Source organism: Mesoplodon bidens (assembly GCF_964165515.1).
Source record: "Mesoplodon bidens genome assembly, chromosome: 19".
Lineage (NCBI taxonomy): Eukaryota > Metazoa > Chordata > Mammalia > Artiodactyla > Ziphiidae > Mesoplodon > Mesoplodon bidens.
The window spans coordinates 8,869,277-8,881,051 of record NC_138179.1 but is presented as its reverse complement, the minus strand read 5'-3'; the positions used below and the strand labels follow the sequence as shown (position 1 = coordinate 8,881,051).

Sequence of the window (11,775 nt, the reverse complement as noted above, 5' to 3'; positions counted from 1 at the left end):
GCGGGGTTCCTGTTAAGAAACTTGTCCTAGAAAGTAAGAGAGGGTATCTAACATCGGAGCGCCATCTATGTGTCAAACCCTCTCCTTGCTGCTTTAACTTTCATGTCAACCCGTAGAAGTGGATACTCTAAATCCCATTTTACACAAGTTACTATTATCCCTAGAGTCACACTGCTGTATGTGTCAGAGCAGGGATTTAAACCTGTCTGCTTAGTTCCAGATTTTGCTCTTTCTGCTATACCATATTGCTTCCAGACAAAATAGGCACCAAGCTAAGAAGGAAAGGTATATGAATGAAGAGTATAAAAAAAAAGAATAGAGCCCTGGTATTAAAAATAAGCTTTCAGTATGCTTTTAGCAGCCTATTAATGGTGGTTGTTCTTTTAATGGATTGTTGTTATCGTGTTTAACCTGTATAATTTGGCATGGCTGTATCCACTAGGTACAAGATAACCGATATTATTGGGAAGGAAGAGGGACTTGGAGCAGAGAACCTTCGAGGTTCTGGAATGATTGCTGGAGAATCCTCGTTGGCCTATGATGAGATCATCACCATTAGCCTGGTAAATCTTGCCAGAGCGTGAGATTTTTGAAGAGCTGACTAGGATTTGTTTTGCTCCCATCCCCACTACTTAGTCCCAAGTGGGAGCATTTCTTAAAAACTGTATATCTACAATCTGATTTTAATTGTGCACAAAAGTAGGAAGGCAGGATAATGTAAATAATGGAGTTTCCCAGCTAAACCTAGCACCTCATGTTAGCCTTTAGTTTAACTTCTTATTTCTCTGAATATTCTACCAGAGTATTAACAGCTGAAATTTCTTCTCCTCTTACTGTTTTCCTTGTTCATACCTCTAGTGTAGATGCCAAACATCTGTGAAATAAACAAAAGTGTAAGAGAAGTAAAGGGCGTATGATCCTTTAACTGTCACTTGAATCATTGAATGAATTCTGTACCTTCTTTGCTTTAACCAGGAAATTGTGTTTTTGTATTGTTATTAATCAAACAGATTTCCTAAAAAAAGCAATATCTTTTTTCTGTTAATGTGGATTTTACATATCTGTGCCTTAGTTATTATAGCTAGGGAGGGAACATAAATATGTGACATGTCGAATTTATTCTTTTTTAAGGTTACATGCCGGGCCATTGGGATTGGGGCTTACCTTGTCCGACTGGGACAGAGAACCATCCAGGTTGAAAATTCTCACTTAATTCTGACCGGAGCTGGGGCCCTCAACAAAGTAAGTTTCTAGGGTTTGGGAGAAGTATGTGAAGCTTTTGGAGGATTATCGTGAATTCCTAATTCTAGATCCTGATTAGGGGAAGGCTTCCTCAGTCTATCTCTTCCTCTCTCCCTCCATCTTCCCTGTCTACTCATTCATTCATTCAACAAAATGAGTGTTTTGTGTACCTACTATGCTCCAGGCACTATTCCAAGCCCTGCTATGTAATAAACAAACCATATAAAACTCCTGCTGTGAGGAGTTTACATTCTGATGTCCTTCTAGAAAGACAGAATTAATTGAATGCTTCAATTCTGCCCTCCCTCCCTTTTTCTCATCTGTGAGCGAGGGATGTGAGATCTATTCGCAGACATGGAGCTACCTCTGAAACATCCCCTGAACATGTTGAGGGTATCAAGTTTTAATGTTTTGAGAAATTTGTGAAAGCACCTCTGAAAAGGAGCACATATGATGGTCCCTTGTACGTAAGGAAGTACTTGGTAATTATTGAGTGGAAAGATGGGTGGATGGATACATGGATGGATTGCTGAGAAAGAGTATGACATGGAGATTTATTTTCCCTTCAAAAGAAATGCTTGTGCCTTTTTTTTTTAAAGAAGTTTCAACTTTTTTTTTCTTTTTTTAAATTTTATTTATTTTTGGCTGCGTTGGGTCTTCGTTTCTGTGCGAGGGCTTTCTCCAGTTGGCGGTGAGCAGGGGCCACTCTTCATCGCGGTGCGCGGGCCTCTCCCTGTCGCGGCCTCTCCCGTTGCGGAGCACAGGCTCCAGACGCGCAGGCTCAGTAGTTGTGGCTCACAGGCCTAGTTGCTCCGTGGCGTGTGGGATCTTCCCAGACCAGGGCTCGAACCCGTGTCCCCTGCATTGCCAGGTGGATTCTTAACCACTGCGCCACCAGGGAAGCCCTGCTTGTGCCTTTTCAATCCAAGCTCATAGTGGCTTTTCCAGAGAGGGAAAAAAAATGGATAGTGAGGTCACAGCTTGCAAGAGTGAAAACTATCTAAGAATACCTGAATATACAAAGGGCAGTGTAGTTCTTTTTTTTTTTTTTTTTTGATTAATTAATTAATTTAGGCTACGTTGGGTCTTCGTTGCTACGAGCAGGCTTTCTCTAGTTGCAGTGAGCAGGGGCTACTCTTCATTGCGGTGCACAGCCTTCTCATTGCGGTGGCTTCTCTCGTTGCAGAGCATGGGCTCTAGGCATGCGGACTTCAGTAGTTGCGGCACGCAGGCTTAGTTGCCCCGCGGCATGTGGGATCTTCCCGGACCAGGGCTCGAACCCGTGTCCCCTGCATTGGCAGGCAGATTCTTAACTACGGCGCCCAGGAAGTCCCCGACAGTATAGTTCTGACTTCTTTGCAGGCATAGGAAAATTATTTTCTCTCCAGAGCCAGGAATATTTAATTGTCTGAGGCTGGCTGGCTGGCTGGCTGGCTGGCTGACTGACTGACTGACTGACTGACCTCGTACGACTCGTATAACCCCTCAACTCCTCAGCTTTCTTTATCTGTCAAAGGGGGATGATAATTTCCACCTCTAAATGATGCTGTGGACGTCAAATGAGAAAACATAGGTAAAAGCAGCTAGTAGTTGGCACAAAGTGTTGGCTCACATTACAGTTTCAGTTTCCTTTCCCTCTCCCTTACATGGTTTGGTGATTGAGCTTGCGGAGCTATACGCAGGCTAAGTTGTTTACTAGACTCACACAAACTGTTTATGAAGCCTTGGCTTTCAAGTGGAAGGATGGGAATTAAGTGTCCTATCCTATCCTTTCCATTTAGAGTAAGTTGACACTGCCATCAGTCCAGTTAGCTTGGGGGGTGTCAAAAATGCGGAGGGTGCGATGTAAAGTTTGCTCTCTGCATTCCTGCGAACTTCGTGTCCTTCTCGGGGCTCTGCCTTTCTCTCCAGGGAAAGGCAGAGCAGTGCCAACAATGGCAAACTGGAGTGTCCTGCTCTCTTTTTAGAGAGCAGCCTGGAAATAAAGATTGTGAACTGCCTCTACTGAGGGAGATTATTGCTGCGGGAAAAACTTACTTTATTTTTAAGTTGTTCTTTTGGATACCTTCTTAGGATGAGATACTGATGAATGCTGAAGAGAACTGTAGATACCATTATCTGTGAGGATAGAATTTAAAGAAGACACCTGCATTTCCATAATGTTCCCGTACCTGAACAAAGAGCTAATTTCTGAAGAGTATCTTGTTACATTGAGTTTTTTATTTTCTCCATGATATCCAAAGAATATTCTGAAAAGCAAAGGTGGTGGTGGTGTGGTGTTGTCTCTGCTGCTGGGGGTTTTTTTATTTGTTTGTTTGTTTTTTCCTAAAAACTTGCTAGTTGAATTTCAATCCTGCCGCAAAGAAAGCATTAGGGATTTTTTTCTTAAAACCCGGTTGAACTGTTGTGATCAAATTCATTATATTCATCTTCCTCCTAGCCTGCAGGGCTCCTTGTTAAAGGAGAAGTCTAGTTGTAGGGAAAAGACAGTAAAGCTGTAGCTGTAACTTACCCCACAATGCTCATTTCCAGAAGGCTGCGATCATTTGTAGCTGAAGGGAGTGATCAGTTATAGGGGTTACTTAACCCTGCTCTGCCCACTTCACTGTCTTCATGTCACTGCCTCTTATGTGCAGCCGTGGTGCTGGAAGACCCCCGATTTTATGCAAACTGATTAAGAATGTCCTGTCTGCCCCTTTGCCTCTCAGGTATGAGAAAGGAAACTAGAAGGGAGCCACACGCTCAGACTGCCTCTTCTGCCTCCCTCCTTGTGCACGTCCTGCCTTTGTCTGCACTGGTGTCTCTTTGTACATCTGCGTTTTCTTTCTATAGGACTCTCTGTCTCGCATCCTCTGGGCATGTGTCCAGGTCACTTTGAGTGCATGCCTCTTCCTGTGTGAGTGCTGGTCTCTGTCTCTTTGTGTCTGTATCTTGCGTCTAGATCCCTCTTTCTCTGTCTGTGTGCCTCCCTGAGTCTCCATGTGTGAGAGTCTTTGTGTGTGTCTGAAACCCTGTAGAGACTCCACGAGCCCTGACCATCTAGCTTGTCGTACGCGTGTACCTGTGTAAAGCGGGAATGTAGGCGGTGTATGCGAGCTTTTAGGCTGTAAACATTTGACCCCTACCTTTTTGAGTCTTCATCCTTTATGTTAAACATTAGGGTGAAGAATAAGAAGGGAGGTGGTTGTGCAGAGGTTGTAGGGGGAAAAGAAATCTGTGTGTGCAAGTGCCGATCCCGTTGACCCCTTTGAAAATTGAAATAATGATAATGCGTGTCTCCTGACTGCATCAAAGTATCAGCACATCAAAAGCCAGGAGGCATGAAATGCAAATAATAAAGTGAAAGCAGATGGATTGTGCATGATCGCCTGATGCCCAATGAATTTTAAAAGGTGCCGGTTTGCGAGGGCGGGTGGGGGGACTGAAATAAACACGTTATCCCTGCAATTCTTTTTTGTTCTTGACGCTCACTCCTGACAATATTTGTTCACACTTGAGTGAACACCCACTTCATCTTTCTCTCTCTCTCTGTCTCTCCCTTCTTCCTCTCTCTTTCTCTCTCTCTCTCTCTCTCTCTCCTCTCTAACTCCACCCCCCAGCCCCCCACCCACCTCTTACACGTCTCAGCTCATGTCGCACTGCAGCTCTGGTGGAAATAATAAGATATAAACCACGAGGTTGTTATTTGCATAGAAATAGCATGGAGCCCCAGGCAGCAAGGGAGAAGGACACAGGGATCATTTGTCTAAAATTTTAATGAAAACTTTTGCTGAGGCAGAGATTTTTTAAAAACTTTCTTTCTCTCCCTGCTTTTCTCCTCCCCTCCTCACCCCCCTCCACCCCATCTCTGCTTTGACTGAACATAGTTGGATGTGAAGAGAAAGGTTTGTCACTCCACGTATCACACTCCCGTAATGCAGCCACATGTAAATTGTTTGTTCCTTTAATAGATATGAAGCTGGAGAGACACGTATTCCCAACTTAATACACTGCATGTACGCGTCAAGCTTTTATAGCTACTCTCCATTTCAGTGCTCATGTGATGTTGCCTGTTAGCCGACCTGGTTTTAATTAGTTTAGACCTTCTAACCCCTTGCTTCCAAAGACTCTTACTTTTTAAAGGATTTCTTTTTGTATCCAACAGTGGTCATCTGCATATAAAATATAACCATCCTGGCGGTTTCCTGTTTTTCTCTTTCAGTGATTTCACCGTTCACCTACACATCTTATTTACGGGGCCCCATCCTTTGCCACTCTGTCTTTTGTTCCAAAACCAGAAAGTGCTCCCCATATGCGTCTTTTGATCCCTTGTCCTTGTGATCTCAGTATTTGTGTATTCTCTTTCCTTGAATGTCTTGCTCTTCGTTGCCTGCAGTTATTTGTAAAACACTCAAAATGTTACAAAGGTGAGGAGAAATACAGGATCCAGGTTTCCTTAAGTGTTGCAGAAGCAGAGTTGACACTTGAACTCAAGGTAATGAGATGGTGATTAGAGGCAGCCTGCATGACTTGATTTGAAACTTAAAATGAAGAACATCTATCTGGTTCCTTGCTACCTTCTGGGTGGGCTGGTGGCATCAGGGCCATTTTACAGATGGAAAGACAAAAACAGCAAGAGGTAAGGTAACGTAGTTCCACTGACAAAGACTAGAACTAGCAGCAGAACATGAATTTCCACATCCCCGAGTTTCATTTAAGATGTGCTCAGTCCCCTGGGCTTAGTGTCCACAAGGCCTGAGAAGAGAAAGTCGTCCGATCATTTTATTTTTTGTCCAAACATCACGAGAGTGATGACATTAGGAAGAGAAGCTTCTAAGGGCCTGCTCTTTCATGTCACTCCAGGTAGTGGATCATAGGTTCCCACCTCCACAAACTGTAGGCTGTTGGCGGGCAGATCCCTCAAAATGCCTCATTGAGTGGTAAGGGCGGACTTGATGGACATGACAGACTACCTGCTCAAAGTGAGTCATGCTGGCCTGGCAAAGGCAGCAGTCTGTGTGTTTGGGGAACTGGAAGGATAGACCCTTAAGGGGCTGTGACAATTTGTAGAGTCATAAACTCCTAAGTCAAGGTGCCACTGGACGTCTGCAGTGACTTTCGGACCCACTTCCCCTCCCCTCCCCTTCTCTGTTTCCCTGTAATATGTGTACTGTAACATCAGGTGGTGGGTAGGCTGGGAGGACCTAGTATGATAAGGGAAGTAGACGAGAGCCTGCCAGTTCTCAATCCACTGCCCCAGACTTGGTGAAAGCTCTCTCTGTATACCAAGAAACCAGAATTGCAGTTTTTGACTTGTCCTCTGGACAGTTACTGTCTATGGAGGTAAGGCATGTGCCCTTCGCCTGATAGATAGATTATAGATTCATTCAAGAGGTGATGTATGATTTTCTTGTGATAAGCATTTTAAAGCTTCTGGTTTAAGGCAACAACAAAAAAAATCCAATAATCTCATTCCCCTTAGCGAGAGCTGGCCCCTATTTCCACTGAATCTGCCAGGAAAAAAACAATTATGTGATGAGTGTGGCTAGGGCTATATGTTAGGCCTGTAGGGGGTTAATTTTGCTAATCTTGCTTTTGAGACTTGGTATCAGTCCTTCTCTGGACCTCAGTCTCCAAATACATATTTTTATGTGTCTGTACAGTGTGAAATGTGACTCTATTGGGTACGGTATCAGAGTTCCTCCCAGGAGCTTGTAGCACCAGGGGACTGCACTGTGCATCCTCCCTCCTCACCCATGGCTCTGCGACACTCAACGTGAGAGTCAGTGCCGGAGGCTCAAGAAAGCAAGGGGGCAGTTCGTTAGCTCTTTTGTGAGGCAGCATTGTAACTGTCACATAGCTGAAAGAGGTGGAATAGTTAAGACTGGCCACGTTTGAGTACAGGCTCTGCCACCTGTGAGTTGTGTGGCCTTGGGCAGTGCATTTAACCCTTCCAGGTCACAACTGTGTTAATTGTGAAACGGGGATCATAATAGTACCTATCTACCAGGCTCTTGTGCGGATTGTATGATTTAATACTGGTAAATCACTGGCACTGTTGTGGTCTTCCCTGTGATGCGGTTAGGGGTCTTTCTCATTGCAGGTCATTATCCAGGCCCTGGAAGGGAAATACAAACACAACATTCTCTCTATTTTCTGACCCTTTGAAGGCAAAAATTCCTTTAAGAAAATGTTAGATGTCAGTCCTCACTGTGGCGTACATTCATGTATTGACTTCCCCTATAGATGTTATCTAAAGACAATCACACACTTTGCAAAGCCATTAATGTGAGAGGCCCCATGTTCAGTCCTGATAGGGTAGTATATGTGTCAGTCATCTGTCTGCAAGCGTCCCCAAGGACTTGTTGATACAATAGCCCATAATCACTCTAAGGATCAATCCAGCAATTTGCATTTTTAAAAGTCCCTAACTACCTATTTTCACAATAGACAGGCCCTGTGCTCTGCAGCTCCAGATGGGATCACTCTCCTTTCTAAAGAGGGCATCTGAGCTTCCTGAGTAAGCCTCTCGTTAGCATTATGAACGAGTTCTCAGAAAGGGTTGCAGTGGGCACACCCCCTTAGTTTTCAAGCCCTTCCCCCTGCACACACACAAAATATGGGCACACCTGACTCTGTCTGGGGGGTTGTTTTATTTCTCTTTTGTTTGATGTTCCTTGGGTTTGGTAGGAAACTGTACCAGGTATCTTGGACTCCATTCATGAGTCAAGGTAATATACCAGAAGTCTGATCCCGGGCTTTCTGGTAGAATTGCTGTTCAGAGCTCCATTGCCTCTGACTCTCTAAGACAGCCCATGTGGGCATGGTGGCTTAGAGACTCAGGATGGGAGACCCACACCAGCATCAAGTCAAAGCTCTGAGACTCTGCCTGGGCATTAAATAGAGACTCAGGAATTATCATGTTTGACAAACTATTGTAAATGTGCTCAAACTTTTTGAAGTTTTAAAGCCTTTAGATTATTACAAAAAAAAAAAGCAAATGAAAAACTTTTGATTATTCCTCTCCTTTCCATTTACTAGGTAAAGCAACGTTGGGCTCTAATCTCTTTGGGGCTCAATTTCCTCTTCGTAAAATACGTTTCCCACCTTAAGGTGAAGGCCAGAGCTTCTCTTAATCTTAAATTGTCTTTAATTTCTAGTATTCTGTTACGCTATGAAGATGTATCTTGATTTGTAGCCAGGGAACCGTGTTAGGCTGGGGCAGGGAGAGAACAGATGAGGGGAAGGAGTTGGGGGAGATCAAAAAAGTGACTACATGTGAGAGAATTTTATGTTCGTGAGATCACATATCAGTGATGTGTAAAATTATTACATATTAGCAGGATTAGGAATAGGAGTTGTAAAGCATAACAATTCAAAAATTTTTTGTTTCTTATCCATATTATGGAAGAATAAATGCCCCGTGGTGGGTGGGAGGGGTGATATCGTTCATGATGACACCAAGGGGCCATAGAATTATAATTGTTGGGAGTGGAAGGATCCTCAAAAGTCCAACCACCCAACTGTCGTTTGAATTTCCTCTGTGACTCCATTACCAAACAGTCATTCAGTTATGCTTGAAAAACTCCACGGAAGGGGAGCTCAGTACTTTTTCAGCCAATCCCTTTCATCTGTATAAAGTTCTTCCTTATATCTGGCTAAAGTCTGTTTCTCTGTAAGACAAACTAACACCTCTTAAAAAGAAGTTCAAAATTAACAAAGCAACTCCCAGTTTGATGGTCTGGCTTAGGTAGAACTGAACAGAACCAAACTCTTTCCCATGTATTGTTGCTTTCGGAGTCTGGTCTTGTCTCAAGAACAAATGTAGTGAAGATGAAAATGCTCTTCAAAGATAGAAAAGAGGGCTTCCTTGGTGGCGCAGTTGTTGGGAGTCCGCCTGCCGACGCAGGGGACACGGGTTCGTGCCCCGGTCCGGGAAGATCCCACGTGCTGCGGAGCGGCTGGGCCTGTGAGCCATGGCCGCTGAGCCTGAGCGTCCGGAGCCTGTGCTCCGCAATGGGAGAGGCCACAACAGTAAGAGGCCCGCATATCGCCAAAAAAAAAAAAAAAAAGATAGAAAAGAAATTGGACTCATAAATAACATTCTTGCCAGCTGAAAATATGAAATACTTAGTAATTACTAGCGAAACAGCTAAAACTCACCACTATGAAGTAGTACTCTATGGAACCTTAGGAGTCTGCCACATGGCGTCACGCAAGGCTTTTAGACCTGCCCATCACCTGCCGTATCGAAAGTCAGGATCCTAATACATGATTGAAAGATAGGTCTTTCTGAGTGCTGCATACTTAGGTAATGGTTAAAAGTCATGGTTTGGTGGTACTTATTTCAGGAATCAATAAAGGTGCTGTAGACTGAGGTAATCTTAAGCTCTATGGGCACACAAACCAAATGTGAAATGCTAGAGCTTATTACCCTCTCAGCTCAGGGAGCAGTCTCTGGCTCACTTCATCCGAGTGGACCTCCATTACATCTCTACCCTCTCTCTAGAGGGTCCATTCCAGCCTCCCGGACTGGGATGTTTCCCGAGTACTGGAATCAAGAGATGCCTTCACTTCACAGGTTCTGTGGCGTGTAGGGTCTCTGCCCGTTCTGCCTCTAATAAAACCTTGTCCCTGAACGCAAGCTAAGTGCCCCCTGAGGACTGCCAGCAGAGTGCTCTAAGCAGAGCAGCTTGGCGTTCTCATCTTCCAGTCAGATGTTACGCCTTCTTATGCTTGATTTTCTTCACCTTTCTTTCTACACATGTTCATAGCTCTGTCTTTGCAAATTAGTGTTCAGTTGAAGCTTTGCTATTCCATCTTTCCCTCTCCTCTCCCCTTAACCTTTCTTCTCCCCCAGCCCCAGCCCGAAACCCAAGTAAATTAGCTTTTCACCCCTGCCCCCCAGTTAAACAAAATCCCATACTCCTTCAACAGTGTCTGTTCTTGGATTTGCAGTCAGCAGCCATCTCCAATAACCATCCAGCTGTCAGCTTTGCAGCTCCCCACTACCTCCCACCTCCCCCATCACTCACCAGAGAAAAAAGAGAGCCAGAGCCAGAGCTTGAAATATATCATGCAATAGTGTATCATGAATTTGTTGTGAATCACAGCGGTGAAGCAGGTTTATTTATTTCTGAGACCTTAAATCAATACAAAGTAGGTCTCTTAGTTCTGAAGCTGGGATGGAGTGTGAAACAATGAGCCCATTGTACTCTTAAAACTTTGGGGAAAGGAGATGATATAATTCCATTTACCAGGCACTAGGGGCTTTAATGTGAAGGTGACAGGGAGCTCTTTGTGCATTTAGAGCACCATATCTTCTAAATAAAAGATCTGTAGACTTGATAGTGGAGCATAGCTCTGAGTCTAATAATCTCCAAGCATTAGACCGAGCCAATATGTTCCCAAGTCAGAGAGGTCCCCCCCAAACGCTCATAAATTAAAAGTGCAAGAACTGCACACGTTGGTAGATTAGAAATGCAAGGACTTCAGTCTTCCAGGGGGAAGACAGACCTGGTCCCTGGCTGTGCACAGACTGCTGTGTGAATATGATAAAGACGCAGGAAACGGGACTGTTTAGAAACCTGACTCCTGGCTGTTCGTCATTCTCGGGAATGTCCCCCGTGCATGGATCCAAATCTGGCGATGTCCCCTCTCATTCAGAGTGGCCATCTTCACACAGTCTAATCAGCTGATGTACACAGTCAGGGGTGTTGAATTATGAAAGGAGAACCTTTAAGAGCTGTTTAGATTGAGCTATAGATTATCATGCCCAGGCTTCAAGTTTTTCTGGTTGATTCTTCACTGGTTGCTAGTTTTTTAAATGTCTCAGAGTCTGGAATTTAAGCCCCTTAAAATAGTTTGCACATAAGAGAAATCGAGAAATCGGTGTTTATTAAGGAAAGGAACTCACCCAAATTTAACCAACAGCATAAGATGCAAATATGAGAAGTCAAGACCATTGGAACATATAATCAAGTTTGGGGTATCTTCATTTTCTATCTAACCCTCTGATAAAATGTCTTCTCAACAGCTAAAGCAGGTTTATGCAGTTCAGTAGAGCAACCCTAGTATAATATGACTTTATAGTACATAGAGTTACTAGCTTAATTCTAGCCCAGGTAAAGAATTTTGAAAGAAAAACCCAGTGTCTACACTGGGGAAAACTAAAAGGAGAGGAAAATTTAACCACTCATTTTGCTTAAGGAATCTGCTACACATTATAACACTAATAGGAAAGACTTCATTTGCTTATAGTAGTTCAGCTTGCTGAAAATACAAGCCAGAGCTGAGTTTTTATAGAGCAGTGAGAATTATGGCAGTTCACCTGCACTTATTGTGTGCCTGTTGTGTGTAAAGCTCTGTTCTTATGCTGTGGGTGTACAAAGATGATTCCTGCTCTCATGGAGCTTAAATTTAGGCTAAAAGACAATAACAAGCTTTTCATGTGTTCTAAGGGGAAAACATTAAATTGCCACCCATCAGATGTAAATGAGAAAACACAAACAAAAAGGCTGCAAAGATGAAAGAAAGGTCAGTGTTACTCCCCAA

General features: G+C 43.7%; 1 protein-coding gene across 3 annotated transcripts in view; it reads left to right on the top strand.

Moving 5' to 3' along the window:
- The window catches only part of ACACA (acetyl-CoA carboxylase alpha), a 235,849-nt gene that overhangs the window by 174,867 nt on the left and 49,207 nt on the right, over positions 1 to 11,775 (top strand). For all 3 annotated transcript variants that reach the window (XM_081219599.1, XM_081219598.1, XM_081219597.1), the window contains 2 exons: positions 443 to 563; positions 1,132 to 1,242. In XM_081219599.1, coding sequence (XP_081075725.1) covers positions 443 to 563; positions 1,132 to 1,242 — 232 coding nt within the window. The remainder of the gene's footprint in view (positions 1 to 442; positions 564 to 1,131; positions 1,243 to 11,775) is intronic.